The 21,527-nt window shown below is 43.9% G+C and overlaps 1 protein-coding gene across 2 annotated transcripts in view; it reads left to right on the plus strand.

Moving 5' to 3' along the window:
• The window catches only part of col24a1 (collagen type XXIV alpha 1 chain), a 187,719-nt gene that overhangs the window by 144,699 nt on the left and 21,493 nt on the right, over positions 1-21,527 (plus strand). For both annotated transcript variants that reach the window (XM_079740272.1, XM_079740273.1), the window contains 2 exons: positions 4,608-4,661; positions 6,513-6,620. In XM_079740272.1, the coding sequence (XP_079596398.1) occupies positions 4,608-4,661; positions 6,513-6,620 (162 nt within the window). The remainder of the gene's footprint in view (positions 1-4,607; positions 4,662-6,512; positions 6,621-21,527) is intronic.

Genomic DNA, 21,527 nt, shown 5'->3' on the forward strand with positions numbered 1-21,527 from the left:
CTAAATTTTAACCGAATTCGGCCCATAACCTTATTTTTTACATCGTTTCTATATTATGAATATTTTAATATTGTCTGGTATGCCTGAACCACACTTACACATTGGTGGAAGTGGATTTTCAACGGTCAGTTAGGCTACAGATCTTGTTATAACGATAATTGAATAAAAGCTACACGGTCTAAATATTATAGGCTAACTAAATAATTGTATATTTATATATATATATAATATATATTTTAATCTTAAATTAATTCAATATTAAACAAATGCATTTCAATCGGGAGATTTTTTTCGACTTCAGAAGGGGGGGCGGGCTGCACAGTGCACGCTCTGCGTCTTCTTGTTATTATGATAATTGAATAAAAGCTACATGTTTACTTATGAAAACTGTCCACAAGCACCCCCCCCCCCCCCCCATATGGATTTGGAGAATTGTTGCCACGTCCCAGTGGTGGTGGTTTCATATATATGAAAGAAGGCATTCAATTATGCTACAATGATCAATTAGGAGGCCGAAGCCCTAAAGGAAGTGATGCAATAGGTGACTGAGTCGAGGACATTAGTTAAGACCTGGCTTTAGAATGGAACTAACGGCGGTTGCACCAACGGGACTTAAGCCTGGTCTTAACTACGCCCGGCCTTAGCCATGCGCGGTCATGTGAATGTTTCATGGAATGCGCAAATCACCGCGTTGCTAGGATACCTCGTGTCGAGAGCTATTATTTTACTTGACATGCTGTTGGACACCGAAATAATAATAATAATAATAATAATAATTATAATAATAATAATTGCAATAGAATATAACATTATAACAAGATCTTTATAGAGCATGCACTGCGCAGCCCTCACTCCCTTCTGAAGTCGAAAACAATCACCAGATTGAAATGCATTGGTTTAATATTGAATTAATTTAATATTAAAATATATATATTACGTATAAACATACAATTATTTTGTTATAATATTATAAGTAGACATGTAGCTTTTATTCAATTATCGTTATAACAAGATCTGTAGCCTACCTGCACTTCCAACAATGTGTAGGCCTAATTGTGGTTCAGGTATACCAGACAATATTAAAATATTCATAACATAAAAACGATGTAAAAAATAAGGTTATGGGCCGAATTCTGTTAAAATTAACCTCTGCTGGCCCACAACTAGATTGTTTCATTTCCTCGTTACACGCTTTAATTATATTAAAATTATTATGACCATGGAGCCTTTATTTTCTTGCCGTTATCATTACATCCTTTCTCATTCTATCGATATGAATTCTCGAAAAACAGTGGAAAAGAGAGAGAGGGAGCCATGGCGAGGGACACTGACGCAGTGCGTCAGTGTCCCTCGCCCTCCTCCCTCCTCTCCCTCCTCACATATATATATATATATAGGGTTAACATCGGAGAAACGCTCCCATTCAGAATGCATTGGTCTACATTTCGTTCTGTGGAGCACGGTTATTTTTATTTTTTTATTTACTTTCAGTTTTTGAGGAGGTCTGCTTCAAAAATGCAAAAATGGAAATATTGACATATATATAACTAGAGGGTGCACTGTACTATCTGCGCACACCCCTTCTGAAGCCTCTCTCTCTCGTTTCGTTTTGTGGAGCACTTTAATTGTCTGAGAAACGCGTGTTCTGTGGAGTACGTTCGTTTCAGTTTTTGAGGAAGTTTGCTTAAAAAATCTGAAATATTGACATATATATAACTAGCGGGTGCACTGTCTGCGCACACCCCTTCTGAAGCCTCTCTCTCGCTCTTGTTTAGTTTTGTGGAGCAATTTAATTGTCAGAGAAGTTTTTGAGGAGGTCTGCTTAAAAAATCGGAAATATTGACATATATATAACTAGAGGGTGCAGTCCACTATCTGCCACACCCCGTCTGAAGCCTCTCTCTCTCTCCCTCCCTCTCTTGTTTCTCTCTCTCATTTCGTTCTGTGGAGCACGATAATTGTCTGAGAAACGCACGTTCTGTGGAGCGTGTTCGTTTCACATATATATAACTAGAGGGTGCACTGTACTGTCTGCGCACTCTCTTTCTCGTCTGAAAAACGCTCCCATTCAAAATGCATTGGTTTACATTTCGTTCTGTGTAGCACAGAAAGATCGGAGAAACGCTCCCATTCAGAATGCATTGGTTTACATTTCGTTCTGTGTAGCACGAAAAAAGTCTGACAATTGTGCTCTGGGACACAGTTCAATAGATTAACGTTTGTGCGCATGAGCACGAAATCGCGTGATACCGGGTTGGATAGTCACATTAATTCATAGTTACTTTACTACTGTCTGGCACTTTGTTTACGGTTTAGTCACTTTACACACTTTATTTACATTCATTGCTCATTCTTTTTGAATTGTGGAATTATTCATCTAGTGCATTAATCTCCATATGTACAGGACCTTGTATCAAGCTGGGATGTACCAAACAGCTTTAAAACAGCGCTTTTTTTGCGGCGACGCTAGGGAATAGAACAGTGGTGTGAAGCCTAGTGGGGCGGCGCAGCGCGCTGGCGCGTCTAGCCGCAGCCGGCGAGAGCTATTACGTAATAATGAAATAATGGAGGCGCACTTTTTGACGCGCCGCTTCGGCGCCGGTGTGTGTTGGGCTTTACTCTTTCGTTTTATGCATATTGTGGCATCCTCCGGCGAGGCCCGGCCCCCGACCGAGGACAACGTGGACACCGAGCCAACGACAGAGGCCTCAATCCAGGCCGATGAGACGTCGGTCGAGCCCCGAGGCGGAGGCTGAGCCCGCGGTCTCACCGGAGCCAGAGGCTGTGGGGCTGCTCGAGGCCGACTCGGAGCCAGAGCTCGAGGCCGATCCAGAGGCCGACATCGACACCGAAGCCGGAGGCAGAGACGGAAGCGGCAGAGACGTCGGTCGAAGCCATGGCCTCCTCTACAGAAGCTGAGGACGATCACCTGTCCGTGTCGATCCCCAACGAAGACGCCATCACGCTGGACGTGGATGGGGACGACCTCCTGGAGACAGGTAAACCTGTGAAGCTTCTTGATCCCGACAAGAGCTCTGACGACCACCTGGTCCCCTCTGGACCCACGGGCCACGACGATGACGACGACGACGACGACCTGATGGAGGAGGTGACCAAGGACCCCGGCTCTAAGAAGGCGTCGACCGCCAAGCGGCTTCGGCGAATCACATTGGACCACGAGCGGGCCTACCAAGCCCAGAGCCGGTGGAGGGCGGAGGGAGGTCATCCTGGTCACCGACCACGCCCCCCTGAAGCGGATGGCTGGAGCCAGGGACACCAACGCACAAGTGACGCGGTGGTTCCGGGCCCTCCGAAACGTCAGGTATTATCTCCTAGGGAGGGAGGTCATCCTGGTCACCGACCACGCCCCCGGAAGTGGATGGCCGGAGCCAAGAACGCTGACGCCCTGTCACGCCGGGATGCCTGCCTGAGCGGGTTCACCGACGACCAGGGGCCTGAGCAAGCGGTGGAGGAGTGTGGCATCCCGCCGCCGGACCTCGGACCGGGCGGGTCCGAGGAGACGCAGGAGCCTTGGGTTACCGTCGCCACCCTCCAGCCGGCGACAGAGAGCATCATGTCTCTCCCCCCAATCAGCGCGATCGGGGACACCTGGACGGAGGAAGGGAATGGACCAGGAGCCGGCATAAAAGGGTCACCAGACCGGGCGAAAGAGAGTGGCACGGAGGGAGTAAGCACCAGACCGGGCGAAAGGCGAGTGACGCGGAGGGAGTACGCACCAGGGCGAAGCGACACGGAGGGATTCCGTATCGCGCCGGGCAAGTGACACGGAGGGAGTACTCGCTAGACCGGGAGAAGGGCGAAGCGACACGGAGGGATTCCGCACCACGCCGGCGATCTAGAGGCTCACGGAGACCCTAGCACGAGGACGCAAATAATGATTCTTGTGAAATAAAGGCAGACTGCGGCTTAACCCTTGCTTTCTGTGTGATTCCTGCCGGGTACCTGACACTCGGGGAAACGGGTCGCCACAATATGTAACGACCCTTTTCAAAGTGTCTTATAGGTAATAGGGACATTAGCATAAAACCATTACATGATAAATAATCCAAATAAGCCAAAAGTTCAAAACGTTAAGTAACGGTGTATCATGGATGTTAAATGTGACAATACAGTATATAGCTCTAAGTAAACCATTTTACCCGCTTTGGTAGTGTGTAGTAAGATCTTATCTACCTAGCTAACAGTTATTGCTATAAAATTGGACAACGATATTGAGGCAGGAGGCTTGCCCTTTAACAGCAAATAATTCCTACCTGACGATACATTTAAAGCGTACCCCAAACTTAACTAGTCCTTTCCCAAAAGGGGGAACATAAATGGTTGGTTACTCAACTAAAGATCTGTGTTACAGAGGTCTGTGCTGTTCAGCAAAAAAAAGACAAATATGACGAGCACATGGAAAAAGCTGACATTTATGTTGTGGCATTATTTTTCAACGATACCAGTCCTTTGTTTTTGTTACAATAGTAACATTACTCCCAGTCTCTCATTATCTTTATTCTAATCCTGATTGTTATTAATACTAAATGTGCTTTGAAGTTTGTAGCTGGTCAAGGACATTCAACCATGTGTATGTTTTTTCCCAGGGTGCAATGGGAAAGAAAGGAGCACGGGGGCTGACTGGATCACCAGGCATTGAAGTGAGTATCAAACATGTGTCTCCTACAGCACCATGTTGAAGCAGCAGGGTCTGAAAGATGCAATGGGTAGAATTGATTGGCAGCCTTAACAGCAGCTCATATAATATTCATAACTATATTTTATTTGGTGTGTTATCCCATGAAAATAAGAATCATTTTGGTTTTATTCCCTAAGAATGAGCCCTTTGTATCTACAAATTGAGCTGTCCTCATTCATGGTTGCAGCCATGTTGCACCACCATGTTTCTGCAGCAGCCCAGAATGGCAAATGACTAAAGTTTTTTTAATTCCATATGAAAAATGCATTCTGGCAGAAGAGTTCTAGGAAGGAGGGGCGTTTTATCCCATCCCTTTTGTGATACTTTTTGAGTTTGTTCTGTTTATTTATTTAGTATGTTGTTTAAGTATTTAAAGGATTAAATTAGATTGGAGTTTGCACACATTTCATCCTATCAATCTATTAAGTTTAAAATAGTGTAGTTAAAGGGGAAATATTATGAAAACAACCATTTTCCTGGGATTTGGGGTGTTGTTTTGGGTCGCTGGTGATCCCACACCTATACAAACTTTTAAATAAGTCTGTACATGATTTTTTGAGTGAGATATGCATTTCTGAAAGTACCCCACCTACAGTTACCAAACGAGCGAGTCAGTTTCTGCACCCCCTCCTACGTAGGAAGGGGGCACATTTGAATATTACCACCCACTTCCCCACCCCCCTCCAATTAGAGCATACATACGATTTTGTGGACCAGCAGACGATTCCATGCAATAATAGATGTCTAATTTGTCAGTTTGTCATGTGACTTCCCTGCCTGGCAGGGAATCCAGCATATTTGCCGGACTGCTGCCGAGCTCCCCCTGCTGGAGCTTGTACTCTCTGGTACTTGTACAACAAGTAGTGCAGTAGAGTAGAGTCAAAGCCAAAGTTCCTTTCCCCAAATTCTTCTCAACCGTGGCCGAGATAACCCCCACTACAAGTCTTTACTTGTTGTGCAAGTACCAGAGACGTCCGATGCAGTCTTTATGATACATAATATCATCCGAGGGGCACATAGCTTTTGGCCGTGATATTAGATATTATATTATATAGATACCTATATATTATTTTATTATTATTATTATTATTATAATTATTATTATTATTATATAGATCACTATCTAGAACAATCACTTCTCCTCCATGCTGTGGTTCATTCTGACAGCTCATTTGTATGCAATGGGCAGCAGCTCATTTGCATTAAAGCTACTGACACCAGAAACAGCACATTCTGAAGGGACTGAAACAGAGGGGAATAGCGGTTGGCGAGTATTTTTTGCCTAAAAGCTATTTCCAGCAAACAGCTTCAAAAACATGTTTTCTGGAACTATGTTTACTTGTTGGGAAAACACCATAATATGTCTCCTTTAATGTTTAATATGAAATTTGTATGCATTTTTATACTAAATTAATGTTTTGGAGATTTTGTGGTTGTTTCCCTGTTTGATAACTAAAAGTATGTATCTCTCTTCCGGAGAGGTTAGTATCCAAAACTAAACAGTTGCAATACAACTGTATACAGTTATGTTATCAAAAGCAACCTATGTTCACGTACTGCAATGCAATAAACATTGGCCTTACACAAGCTACACATACAGGCCAGTAAACGTCACCGTCGTCATATGGGGCAGTGGAGGGATGGTGAAATTCAGTTGGTTTGAATCTGCAATCTCACCGCTAGATGCTACAAAATGTTATTCACTGGACGGTTAAATTATTATATATAATAATAATTATAATGTAGTTGATTTCTGTTCAGTTTTGGCTTCAGATAAAGATTATCTGAATTCTATCATATGTTTTCGGACCAGGGACTCATAGGTTTACCAGGTCCAGAGGGAATAGAGGGATATCTCGGGCCAGATGGCATTCCAGGACTGACTGGCTTACCGGGACTACCAGGAAAACGTGGGCACCAGGTACTTACAGACACACTAAGGATATGTTACACAAATGTTACTGCTGTTGAATAATGTTTATGCACACCCATTTTTGTATATTAACTTCCTCAGCTAAAGTTACACCACAGTATTTCACATCCAGATTATGATTATTTCCAATCCTGCTATTGGAAATAGCAGGATTGGAAATAAGCAGGTAAAATTGACTGGGTGGACTCGAAACCCAACTACGTACATATAAACAAGTGTTTGCCCCAATCATGTAAATGTCATGCCTGATCGCGTTATAAACTCCAAATGCAATTGTGATTATTGAAGTAAAGAAGAAAAGAAAAAATAAGTTAATTCATAATGTAGCCGAGCGGGGGACATCCCCTTGGTATTTGAATGACTTTATTTGCTGATCTAGTCCCCTTATAATTCTTTCTCCTAACCCTAAATGTGAAGATAAAGTAAAAAAGTTGCGCAGTTGTCAGCCTGGTTTTCCAGCGGAGTCTGCCAGGTAAAAGTGTATGTAGAAAGTGTCTCATTGTATGCACAGGCCACACGTAAAGCCGCTCCTCCTGTCTTGCCTATGCTGGAGAGACAGCAGTAGTGCGCACCTATTGGCTGTTGAGTGTGTTCACGTCATTTAGCTTCACTATTTGCATGAACCAAACCTAAAGACAAATAAGATAGGCTAATATTGAATCTTTTTGAAATAGGCTATGCAAAGCACCAATCGCATAACTACAACCTTAGAAGTAGGCTAAGATACAAAGCAGCCGACCAATCTTAAAACACAACACTATACACACACACACCACTACAGTTGCTGACTGACTGCGCGCACGCAAGCACACACACACACACACACACACACACACACACACACACACACACACACACACACACACACACACACACACACACACACACACACACCCCATGGCGGGTGCTGATGGAAACCAAGTCTTACAGTAAAACTGCCGTTCCTTGCCTACTCACCGTCAGAAGAGCTGTAGGCGAAGTAGCCTCATCAGATACTCTGCTTGCCTTACACAGCAATATCTCAGAGCTTGGCGTCTTATATCTTTTGTGGACTTCTGTTAACAGCTCCTGACTTTCTCTACGAGCAGTAATCTCACAAAAATACTTAATGTCGGGTCACCATGGTTGTTGTATATAGGCAAGGCATGGCAACTTTATTTATGCAGCACTTTTCATACACAAAGGCAGACTCAAAGTGCTTCACATATAAAAATTGTCATACAATAAAATAAAATAATAGATAAGTAAAAGAAAACATATGCAAAGAAATGAATAAAATAGATCAGCATTTTAGAAAGTGCAATGTATTTAAGGTCAGATCAACAGTCTCTGTGGTACCCACGTCGGGACTCCAACCCGACCTAAAGGAATTTGGTACCCACGTTGGGACTCCAACCCGACCTAAAGGAACTCGGTCCTTTCTATGGGACTCCAACCCAGATTCTAGTCAATTTCTATTCTAGGACTCTAACCCAGATTCTAGGACTCTAAACACACATCGGGACTCTAACCGCGAACCAAAGGCCTTATTCTGGGACTCCAACCCAGATAGATGTCGGGACTCTAACCCAGACAGAACTCAGGCCTTTCTCTGGGACTCCAACCCGACCTAAAGGAACTTGGTTCTTTCTCTGGGACTCCAACCCGACCTAAAGGAACTTGGTCCTTTCTCTGTGTAGTGGCTAAAACTCCCTTCTTGTGCATTTGTAAATTGCTCTAAACATATTTAGTCGATTAACCACTCTTTGACAGAAAGAACGAGATCTACGCGTGTTTACTGTTGAAACAACGGAAGGAAAAAACAGTGCGTTCGCTCCGTCTTTACTGAATGCCATCAAAAGATACAAAACAGTTTTACTCTCCCTCAATGCTACGGCATAACAGCGCCCTCTATAGCAACCAATGTCCTATGCATCTCTAATAAGTATAAGCAATGAAAACAAGTACACTAAACAGTTATTAAACTAAAAAGCAAAACTATGCAAAACAATTAGTTAATCAATATAATAAACAATCACTAAATATTAATCTAAATATATAATATCTAAATCCTAATAATATCTAAGTCTAAATTACAATATCGCAAAATGGCACTAACATTTCCGGCCCCTAATTGCTCATCATGGGGATGACAATTACCTATCTAAAACTAAAGAATAATTTTGCATATTCTAATTCCTTCTGTCCTCTTTCATAGGTCTAAAACAACATAAACAACCTCGACCAATCTAGGTGAGGCCCATAAGATGGGCAACTATGGAAAATAATAAAGTTCTAAAATAATAATGTCCTTTATTGTCCATGAGATTCTTCCATCTCGAGCAGGAGACACAACTTATCTATGGGTCTCTCTAAGGTGCTGGTCTTTGTTTTGACAAGGACCCGACGGACAAACCCTTTGGCATCGGGGATTGTCTTCTCCACTTTTCCCATTAACCAGGACCCTCTTGGAGCCCTCTCGTCCACGATTTGTACGATGTCTCCCTCTTTCACATTTCTCCTCTTCTCCAGCCACTTCTGCCTTTCTTGCAGTAGGGGCCAGTATTCTCTGGACCAGCGCTTCCAGAAGATGTCAGAGATATACTGCACCTGCCTCCATCTTCGTTTTGAATATAGATCCTCCTTCTGAAACACACCTGGAGGGAGTGCTGATTTTCCCTTGAGCAGGAGAAGATGATTCGGCGTCAGTGGCTCGAGGTCGTCCACATCATCAGATGACTTGGTAAGGGGTCTGCTGGTTGAAGATCCAAGTGACTCCTCTTTGCAGTAGAGCCTCAGAGATCTGGGACTGGTTCCATTCGTTCATCGCCCGGCGGATCTCAGGTTTTGTAGCTACCAGGTTCGTTCCATTATCGGATCTCATAACCTCCACTTGTCCTCTTCTGGCTAAGAAACGTCTCAATGCGTTTATACACGAGTCTGTGTCAAGAGAGTGCGAGATTTCTATGTGGACTGCTCTGACTGTAAGGCAAGTAAACAAGACTCCATAACGCTTGACTTGCACGCGTCCTCGCTTTGCTTCAAAGGGGCCGAAATAGTCTACACCGACGTTAGTGAACGGTGGTTGGTCAGGCAGTAGACGATCAGGTGGTAGATTCGCCATCTTCTGTTCACTCACAGCAGCTTGACACTTCCGGCATTTCACACACTTTGAAAGCACACTTCTCACCGCTGCATTTCCTTTGCATATCCAGACCCTTTGTCTCAGCTGAGCAAGGGTATGGTTTCTCCCTCCATGTCTGATTTCCTCATGAGCGTTCCTGATGATCAGGGTAGTGATGTGGTGATCCTTGGCCAGGATAGCTGGATGCTTTGTGTGTTCTGGCAAGGCTGCCCGGTGCAATCTTCCACCAACCCGGAGAACCCCATCTTGGAGGAAGGGATCCAGTTTCATGATAGAACTACTTCTTTTGATCTTTTCACCTTTCTGCAGAGCGCGAAGCTCCTCACGGAAGGTGTGACTTTGGCTGAACTGAATGGTCACAGTTTCTGCTCTTCTGATGTCCTTGACAGTCAAACGGGTTCCTTTCAGGAAGGATCTCCATTTCTGCATGTGGTTCTCAACTGTCTTGATTTTCACAACTTGACTTTCTGAAGACTGGGCTTGCGACTCGAACGTCTTCCTTGTTACGCACAGACTTCGAAGCAGCTCCTTCAGCCTCAACATCCAGGCGACCGCCTTCTTCAGACTGTGCCAGTTGGAGTAGTGATGAGTCAGCTTGAAGAGAGGGTCTGTGCTTGAGTCGACAGTCTTGATGATGTTCACATTGGTCGTACGCTTCACATCAGCATCGTCTTCACTTATCTCTCTTGAGAACTCTGATAGGACAGGCAAGTGAGCCTCACTCTTGGCTAGGAAGTCAGGACCTTCAATCCAGTTCTGACACTTTATGAATTGCTCTGCATTCAATCCTCTTGATGCATGATCAGCTGGGTTGGAAGTCGTGTTGACATACTTCCATTGTGCTGGCCTTGTGTTCTCTCTGATTGTCGACACTCTGTTCGCAACAAATGTTTTAAAACGAGCGCCGTCGTTGTCGATGTATCGAAGGACGGTGGTGCTATCTGTCCATAGCACAGACTCTTTGAGGTCCATCCGAAGCTCTCGCTTCATGATCTTATCCATTTTCACCGCAATGGTAGCCGCGGTGAGCTCAAGGCGTGGGACTGTGACTGGTTTAAGCGGCGTCACTCTGGCTTTTCCTAGAAGAAACGAGCAATGAACTCGACCGTGGCTGTTCTCGACGTGGAGGTAAGTGACGACGCCGTAGCCCTTCTCGCTAGCGTCTGAGAAATGATGCAGTTGTGCTGATGTTACTGGACCAAATCCCTCTGGCTTGATGCACCTCCTGACAGAAAAGCTAGCGAACTGGCTCAGATCAGACAGCCAGGCGAACCATCTGTTTGCCACATCTTCTAGAATCTCTTCATCCCAGGTAAGTTTCATTCGACAGAGACTCTGGACGATGGTCTTTGCGAGAAGAATGAACGGAGACAGGAATCCAAGGGGGTCGTATACTGAGCTTACGAAAGAGAGGATACCTCGTCTGGTGATGGGCATGCTTTTCACGTGAATACGGAACTTGAAAGAATCTGATTCTATGCACCAGTCCACTCCAAGGGCCCTTTCCATGGGTAGTTCATCCCTGTCCAGGTCTAGATTTTTGATCTCCTTTGCTCTCTCTTGTTTGGGAAGTGATGACAGCACTTTGCGGCTGTTACTTGACCACTTGGTTAAGTGGAATCCTCCACTTTCACACAGTGCAATGAGGTCCTTGGTTAAGGTAATAGCTTTCTTCTCGTCGGACGTTGAGACCAGGCAGTCATCGACGTAGAAGTGCTCTAGGACTGTAGTTACTGATTCAGGTGATGACCTGTCTTTTCCATCCTCTGCAGTCCGTCTTAAAGCGTAGTTGGCGCAGCTTGGGCTCGACTTGGCCCCAAAGAAGTGGACCACCATCTTGTACTCGCGCGGAGGCTGACTCAGATCTCCCTGTGGCCACCAGAGGAATCGTAGAAGATCGGTGTCCTCATCAGGGACTCTTGCTTGATGGTACATCGCTTCAATGTCGGAGATGAGTGCGATGTGTTCGTGTCGAAACCTCGTCAGGACTCCTACCAGACCATTAGTGAGGTCCGGACCCTGTAACAGTTCCTCGTTCAGTGACTTCCCTTGAAACGAAGCAGCAAAATCGAAAACAACCCGCAGCTTTCCCTTTTGTGGATAGGTCACGCCGTGATGGGGGATGTACCATACTCTGCCGTCGTTGCGGTTGCGCTCGTCTTCAGGAACTTTCACTGCGTAGCCTTTGTTCAGCAGGTCTGACATGAAGGTCTTGTAGTCATCGTGGAAACTAGAGTTCTTGGCGAGTTTCCTTTTCAGGTTTGACGCCCGTTGCTCGGCAACACATTTGTTGTTTGGCATCACCACATTTTTGTTCCTGAGAGGCATCCCAATGCTGTAGTGCCCGTTGACTTTCTTGGTTGTCTCAGTCACAGACTTCATGAACTGAATGTCCTCTCGTGACATTTCTGACTTCTCTTCGCAGGCTTGCTCCGGAAAGTCATAATTGTATTGCTGCAGCAGCATGCTGTCCATGCCGCTGACTGAGAGTCTGTTGACTGAAGCCCTTTGACTGAGGCTTGACTTGTGGTGATCGTCACCTTTCTTGAGAGGGCCATTAACTACCCAACCGAGGGTCGTCTTTACCGCATAAGGCCCGTCGTCTTGGCTGTGGATTATCTTCCACGGCTCCATTGCAGAGTGAGCATTCACTCCGATCAGTATCTCAACATCTGCGTCGATCTGTGGTAGCCGTACTTCTTTCCGTAGATATGGCCATCTTTCCAAGTCCTTCTCAACAGGAACATTGTCTTTTGTTACAGGTATGTCTGTGTGGGTGTAGACGTCTGGCAGGCTTATGTACTTGTTCTCTGTCAGACCGCACACTTCTAGATCTGAGAGCACGTAGCAGGACACGGGCTTCTCCTGGCCCATAGTACGGAGTACCACTTGAGTCTTCTTACCATGGACACCAAGCCGTCTCATCAAACTTTCAGAGCAAAACGTAGCGGAACTTCCTGAGTCCATGAACGCGTACGTCTCTATTGTCGTGTTGCTCCTCTTGGATTTGATGCGCACGGGCACCAAAGATAGACAGGATACAGTCATTGCCTCCGGCCCCGGTGACTGCCGTGACTTCACTCTTGGCTGACGCATCTTCTTGTGGAGTTCAGTGTCCGCTGGTGGAGCCTTGACCTTTCTCAGGCCTGGCGTTCTCTTGGTCGGTGTTCTCGTCCCTTTTGCTGTGAAGCAGGCTTGGGTGGTTCTTGCTGCAGATTTCACATGTGGCTCTCTTTTTACAGTCTTTTACCATGTGCCCTTGGGTCAGACACCCGAAACAAAGTCCTTTACCTTTAAGGAACTCTATTCTCTCTTTGTTTGGCAGACTTCTTATTTTGTAACATGTGCTCAGGTTGTGTCTTTTGTTGCAGTACAGGCATGGCTCTTGAAACGCGTTGCTTGTCTGCTTGTTCTTTCAAAGTTCTGAGGCAACCCCTTCATCTGGCCTAACACTTGTGGCACAGCCAGTAGTTCTTCTCGGTCTGCCTCCCTTGGCAAATCTAGTGTTTGACTTGCTCTTTTCTTTCACTTCTAAGGACTCTTTGAAATCACGAACAGTGGATCTAAAGCTATCTTAGCTTGTCTGTTGATGTACGTCACGAGATCAGAGAACTTTGCTCTTCTTCCTTCTCTTTCTTGTATGTCGAAAGCTATAACTCTCCATCTTTCATGAAGTCTGAAGGGCAACTTTGACACGACGATCCGAAGGTTGCTCGGGCTGTTCATCTCCTCGAGGTACTCCATGTCCTCCATGACATTATTACATCCGGTGAGATAGATGGAGAAGCTGTGAAGTGACTTGGCATCTTCTGCTTTAATTTGAGGCCATTTGACAGCCTTATCCACGTAGGCTGCAGCTATTTTCTGCTCATTGCCATAGTGATAGGTCAAGAGCTTTCTTGCTTCATTGTAGCCTCGTCGTGCGCTCATGTGTTGGCAACTTCTCACAAGTTCTCTTGGTTCACCGCTGGTGAATTGCTCTAGATAGTATAAGCAGTCTTCATCGTTGTCTGTACGACTGTGGATGATGTGCTCAAAGGCCTTCAGGAATGGCAGGAACTCGAAAGGATCACCACTGAATTTAGGGACTTCTCGTTGAGGTAGGTTGGCTAGTCTCTGTTGTGTGACTAACATCTTTGTGATATCCCTCTGGTTCAGTATCACTTCGCCGAGTTCAACTTGCTTCCCATCGGATCTTGTACTTGTGTTATTGTTGTTTTCCTTCTTTGCTTGCACATAAGACGTGTGTCTAGTTGGCCTGTGAGAAGCATTGTTGTCTTGGATAACTCTAAAACTGCTTGTAAATTTTGGTTTGATATCTGGAGTATGATGTTCAATGGTTGCTGCTGTCAGCATTTTCTTGTTGAGGTAGGAATTCATCCCGTCGTCGTCCATGTTATCTGTATTATCGTATTCTTCCAGAATTAGTAGCTTTGCTGTGGATTCTGCGATCGCAGTTTCAACATCTAGCTCCTCCATTTGAGCCTTCAACTGAATCTTCTTGACTTTCAGCTGTGCTTCCAGTTGAGCCTCTTCCAACTGCAGTGCCTGTTTCTTATTAAGCGCGGCTGCGCGTGCGAGTAGGGCTGCACGGTTAACTTCCTCTTTTCTACGCAGAGACGATGCATGAGATGACGCTTTGGATACATTTGAGTGTCTGCTGCGTACACTTTGTGCTGTGAATGACCTACATTCTTCTAGTACTGCGGATGCACTGTCGTCTGGATCCACATCTTCGGTGGCGGACTCACCTTGCTGTGTCTTCGTGCCATCCTTTGGAGTCACCTGTTCAGTAGCAGCCTGTTCGTTAGCGACCATAGCGTGTCGTCTTGCTTCTATTATCCACTGCTCCAGTTTGGTCAAAAAGTTCTCATACAATGTAAGATTTGGCTCACTCCAATACTGCTGGTCAGCTTCCCTTTCATCGTCTGATAACAGTATACTAACTCCATAGTTCACTTCAGTAAAATCATTCAGGAATTTTGAGCAATCAATAAGATGTTCCTTTTCTACTAGAAGTGCATTGGAATCATTTTTCATGAGGTTTTCTATTTCCTCTTTTTTGGATACAAGGCGTGCTAATACACGTTTCCTGAGTTTCATTCTTTTCTAGGGCCTTTGTGGTTAACTTGATCTTTCTTTTAATGTCTAGCTCGACATTGCCTTCCATTTTGGTTTCATCCAAATCCGACATTTCAATTGGCTGTTAATGTTAGCTAAGTCTCTTGTTATAGAAAACTCTTGCAAACTTCTGAAATCCAGATCAACAGTCCTTTAATCTCAAAACATGTAGATGTCTTCAAAAGAAAGATTCCAGGGCTGTCTTTATTTCCAGAGTCAAACTCGAGCTTCTTATGGGCTAATATGACTATAACTAGCAATAGCAGTTTTCTCAAAAATGTCCTTTGTGACTACTGGCTATACGCACATCATGGCTATGTTGATTACAATGACAGAATTATCCTCATTTCGTCATGGACATCAAATATGCAGCTATAGCTTATCCAGTAATTAATCTTTGTTCTTTGTGTACTCATCCATCATTGAAAAGTCGTTTGGAATTCCAGTCGGGTGTACTGCGTGGTCCCCACAGCTAGCTACTTCATTAGCTGGCTGGCTAGCTTAATCCGGTCTCGTCCAGCGCGGCACATCTTCCCTCGGCTTCCAACGATGTTCTCTCGCCCTCGCCGAACTGTTTTTTCTACTTAATGTAGTGGCTAAAACTCCCTTCTTGTGCATTTGTAAATTGCTCTAAACATATTCAGTCGATTAACCACTCTTTGACAGAAAGAACGAGATCTACGCGTGTTTACTGTTGAAATGACGGAAGGAAAAAACAGTGCGTTCGCTCCGTCTTTACTGAATGCCATCAAAAGATACAAAACAGTTTTACTCTCCCTCAATGCTACGGCATAACAGCGCCCTCTATAGCAACCAATGTCCTATGCATCTCTAATAAGTATAAGCAATGAAAACAAGTACACTAAACAGTTATTAAACTAAAAAGCAAAACTATGCAAAACAATTAGTTAATCAATATAATAAACAATCACTAAATATTAATCTAAATATATAATATCTAAATCCTAATAATATCTAAGTCTAAATTACAATATGGCAAAATGGCACTAACACTCTGGGACTCCAACCCGACCTAAAGGAAATTGGTCCTTTCTCTGGGACTCCAACCCAGATTCTAGAACTCTAGCCCAGACAGAACTTGGGTCTCAAACCCTTATCCTTTCTCTCTGGTATCAGATCATGTATCTTTCTGGTTAAAAAATAGAAAACAAATGTAAAGTTAAAAAGGCATTTTAGTAATAAAATAGAAAATAAAGGCAAAGTTAAAAAAGTATGTATTTAAGATTTAGCAGAAAGCTAAAGCAAACATAAAAAGTCTTCAGTCTTGTTTTAAAGGTGTTCAGAGTTGGGGCAAGTCTTAAATCCTGAGGGAGTTTATTCCAGCTATTTGTTGCATAGTAACTAAATCCTGCTTTCCCATGTTTCGTGTTTACTCTGGGGATAATTAACAGATTGGTCTCAGAAGATCTTAGTGGTCTAGAAGGCTTATGTAGTGGAAGCATATCAGTTAAATATTTTGGCCCTAAACCATGTAGGGATTTATAGGTTAGCAACATGATTTTAAAATCAATTCTCTGACCTACAGGAAGCCAATGTAACGATTTAAGAATTGGTGTAATATTTTCACATTTTTTGGTCTTTGTTAGAACTCTAGCAGCAGCATTCTGAACAAGCTGAAGCTTCCTTAGAGTTTGCTTTGGGAGACCTGTAAGGAGACCATTGCAGTAATCAAGCTTACTAGTGATAAAGGCATGTACAAGTTTTTGTAAGTCTTTGGTGGACATGAGCCCTCTAAGTCTTGCTACATTTTTAAGGTGATAAAATGCCGATTTTGTAACTGATTTGATGTGACTGTCGAAATGTAAATCTGAATCCATGATAACCCCTAGATTTCTGGCTTTGATAGAGGTTTTCAGGGACAGAGAGTGAAGGTGTTTGGTTACTTTAAAGGGGACATATCATACCACCAGGTGTGGGTCTGATTAGCCATTACAAGCCGTTTTCAAAATGTGCAGCATTGTGACATCACAGGTGGGCGTGTCCATCTAGATGTGTGACGGATAGATGGACACGCCAACCTGTGATGTCACAATGCTGCACAATTTCAAACCTGCTTGTAATGGCTAATCACACTCACACCTGGTGGTATGATATGTCCCCTTTAAGCCTTTCCGTTTCAGCACCAAATACAATTATCTCGGTTTTGACCTCATTTAGTTGAAGGAAAGTTCCTATTTTGTAGGTAGGACCTGACCCAATTTAAGACTGTGCCTGAAAGCCCCACCCAGTTTTCTAGCCTGTCCAAAATTATTGTATGGTCTACAGTGTCGAATGCAGCACTGAGGTCTAGTAGCATTAGTATTGAGGTTTTGCCAGAGTCTGTGTTGCATGAGTTGTAAACGACGGATGTCATTTACAACTTTAATTAGGGCGGTCTCTGTGCTGTGCATTGGTCGAAATCCTGATTGGAAGGTGTCATAGCAACCAGTTGATGCCAGGAAGTGATCAAGTTGCTGGAGGACAACTTTCTCAATGATTTTACTTATGAAGGGTAGATTTGATATTGGTCTGTAGTTGTTAATAATAGAGGCATCTAGGCTGCGCTTTTTTAAAAGGGGTTTAATAACTGCAGTTTTCAAGGCTTTTGGGAAATTGCCTGACTGGAGAGAGTTGTTAACTATTTCCTACATATATTTGCTAGGCAGTCAAAAACACTCTTAAAGAGGTTGGTAGGTAAAGTATTAAGGCAACAGGTGGATGGCTTTAGTTGTGTTACTGTTTCCACAAGAGTTTTATAGTCTATAACATTAAAGCATGCCATCCTTGCCACGTTACTTTTGCCTGAACAGGGTGGTAGTCCAACATTTTTGTTTGAAGTGGAGATATTGATGGCGCGTCTGATACCTTCATTTTTATCAGTATAAAATGCTGCAAACTCATTGCATTTCTTCTTGGAATGGAGGTCAGGTGGAATTTGTGTTGGGGTTGGTCAGTCTGTCAACAGTTGCAAACAGGGTTTTTGCATTATTAGTATTGGTTTTAATGATATTGGAGAAAAATGTTTCTCTAGCACTTTTTAAGTCTGAATTGTAGGCACGGACGCTCTTTTTATAGATATCATGGTGAATATGAAGTTTTGTTTTACGCCAGATGCATTCAACCTTCCTGCATTCTTTTTTCTGTGCTGTTACAGAAGCAGCTTTTCTCCAGGGTGCCTTTTGCTCTCCAGAAATCATTGTAACCTTATAAGGTGCAATGACATCTATGACTTTTAAAATTTTCAAATGAAAGTTTTCTACAAGATCATCAGCACAAATTGGGTTGAGAGGTGGTAGAAAGGAGATGGCCTTTTAAAAAAGAACATTAGAATCTTCATTGATGTACCGTTTTTTGACAGTATTTTAATTTGTCTGTATGTCGGGGATAAAAGATATATTAAAGAAAACACAAAAGTTGTCAGACAGTGAAGGATCAGTCACAGAGAGATCAGAAACATTGAGGCCCTTTGTGATAACCAGGCTTAGAGTGTTCCCCTTACAATGAGTAGCCTCTTTCACATGTTGAGACAGTTCAAATGTGTCCAAAATGGTAAAAAGTTTTTTTGCACACTTGTCATTCAAATCATCAGTATGAAAATTGAAGTCACCAGTTATAACTAGACAGTCAAAGTCTGTGGAGATGCAGAGTATGTGGGTGGCCTGTAAGCAATTAAAAGGAGAACTCTGGGGGAGCATTTCAATAAAGCATAAAGGTATTCGAATGATTAAAAATCACTAAATAACATCTGTTTCCCCTGAAATACATTTTTAAATATAGCAGCAACCCCTTCACCTCTTTTTCCAGATCTACATGCATCAAAAAAGTTATAGTTGGGAGGAGCTGTCTCTATCAGAATGTTATTTTGTCTCAGCCATGTTTCATTTAAAAACATAAAATCCAGTTTAGAAGTGGTAAAAAAATCATTAACTAAAAATGATTTGTTATTAAGAGACCTAACATTAAGTAGACCCATCCTGATGGTGTTGTTGATTGGCTTTAAGGTTGTTTTTGGTTTGGAGGCAATAGGTATGAGTTTTATGAGGTTAGCAGTGTGTCTTAAGTTTCCCTTTGTTAACTCTCTAAGTGGTTACAGCAGGAATGCAAAAGTTTCCATGTTTTGACATAGGCAACCTTGGGTTCAGCAGATTATGCGAAACTTCCTTTATACTGTGTCTACGGCTGAACCCTTTTTTGTCTCTAATACTCAGGACTACTATCAGTACGGGGGGGGGGGGGCTGGGGCTCCCTCTGCTTGGGTGTTATCAGCCTGTGGCCGTGACGTGGCGATGTCACAGATGCAAATTTGATGCCAACGTATTCCAGTTTCTTAAATTCAGCTGGAAAATCGCAAAGGAGACAGTGGAGCTGGAGTTGTTGTTGTGACTATGGGAGAGATGAGGCAGGAGGTCATCGTCGATGGGGGAGTGCAGAGGAGGGTGGAGGCCATTCCTCGCCAAGCCAGCATCAGCGATGGGGGAAGGCATGGTGTCGATGGCGTCGGGCAGGCTGTTGTCTCTCTTCAAGGTCTGTGTTCTGTCTGCTATCTGTGTGTCAGATAGTGGCAGAGTAGATGTGTGGGGGAGGCTGTAGTCTCGCTTCTTCTCAACCCGTGCTCTGATTGCGGCCTGTGTGTCAGACCATGGCAGTGTGTCCAATAGATCAGTGTAATACCTCTTCAGATGTTCTGACTGTTCTCTTCGAATATCATTAAGTCCTGCAGGCACAATATCCTGTGAGATTTTCGGGTTTTCCAATATAATTGTGGCTAGTTTCTGGTTGATATCACTAACCATCACATCTGGGAAGTAGCATGTTTTGATCTTCTTACCGGTTACATCCTTTATGGTTGAGTCTCCTACAATCAGAATGTCTGGTTCTTCTGCTTTCTGTGAGATTGGCCCTTGTTGGCTTGAGGTGGCGGTGGCAGACACATGGGCAGCTCGCCTCCATGACGACTGGTTCTTATTCCATCTCTGTCCGCACCGTCCGTCCGGACACATCTCGGGGCTCAGGGGTGCACGGGTGGCCGACGCATGCACAGCTCGCCTCTTTGGCAACGGGTTCAGGGTCGGTCTCCTTCCGCACCGTTTGTCCGGACGCATTCGGGGCTCAGGGGTACATGGGTGGCAGGCGCGTTCGTGGCCTCTTGAAGTGGCAGAAAGCTGTTCTTCAACGGCAGGGTTAACTTCAGTGATCCGGCAGGGTTAACTTCAGTAATCCGGCTGATACATGCAACTTTAGCTTTGGGTGGTTTAGCATTTGGTGTTGATTGAACTCGTTGATTCACTTTGGTATGTTGTTTGGGCTTAGCGCCGACTCTGTGCCAATGAGACGCAGCTGGAACTGTCTCTCTCTTGTCCAGCTTCGAGAAGGATACAGTGTAGATTTGATCATCTTGTGTATTTGTCTGAGTTAGCTCAGCAAACTCACCCATCGGCAATGTATCCTGGAGGAGACCTTTGGATTCTTTCTAATGCTGCTAGCCTCGTTTAAAATAAAGCCACTGTCTGTCGCAGTTTGGTGCAGTCTGTGCATTTCCCAGTCTCCTTCCCTTAGATATCCGAGTACAGTGGCATGTCGGCGATAGGTAAGTCCAAGGCTTTTGCTGCGGTTTGATCCGGGAGTCATAAAAAGTGCCAAAATGTAATGTTGAATCGGGCGATGGAGGTCGACGGAAATAAACTATATATTGTTAAGTATTATTATCATGAAATATAATAAAATAAAGTATATCTAAACAATGAATTAAGTAGTTTTTTCCACTGCCTAGCAGAGCTTCGGGAAACATGACCTCTCTCTCTGCTGCCTGTCTCTATGTAGGGAGGCTTATAGAGGGGGGTTCTCTTCCATTTAATATTGCATAGTTTCCAATAACTCCCGCCAAGCCCCTCGTAGGTTACACGTGACTGTGACGAGTTTGTCTCTAACCTCGCGCTAGAGTATTGAGCATGATTTGATACATTTAATCGAACATTGAATTTTGAACAAGAATTGTAATTCTTAATTGGATTCTAGGGAATCCCATTCCCTAGTAGATCATTTATATTTGGGACTGTGGGACTGAAAAAACATTAAGCACAATCCAGCACAATTTCACAGTCTCTTCCTCCTCAGCTTTTCGATCACAGGTATCACTCTAGTCGTATTCCGGGGTTCTATCAAGCTCAAAAACACTGTGTTGAACTGCTGAATAAAATCTCTGTCAATGTTCTTACAGCAGTGGAGTAGAGTACACATTGTTCATAGCCTAATAGAATAAGAACCTTAACCAACACACTTCTCTTACCAACTGTGGCTATGTGAATCAAACACAAAAGTTCATTGGCAGTCGAAAAACATTTTACAACAAATGTAAATGGACTGCATTTATATAGCACTGTTCTATCCACTGGCCACCCAAAGGGCTTTAAAATATTGCCTCACATTCACCATTCACAAACACATTCACACACCGACGGCGGAGTCAGCCATGCAAGGCAACAGCCAGCTCGTCGGGAGCAGTTAGGGTTAGGTGCCTTGCTCAACAAGGACACCTCGACACCTGGCTAGGAGGAGCCAGGGATCGAACCAGCAACTTTCAGGTTACCAGCCAACCCGCCCTCCCTCCTGAGCTATAGCCGCCAAAAATGTTAACTGCAGATAATAGATTG

The sequence above is a fragment of the Pollachius pollachius genome (assembly GCF_949987615.1).
Source record: "Pollachius pollachius genome assembly, chromosome: 7".
Classification (NCBI taxonomy): domain Eukaryota; kingdom Metazoa; phylum Chordata; class Actinopteri; order Gadiformes; family Gadidae; genus Pollachius; species Pollachius pollachius.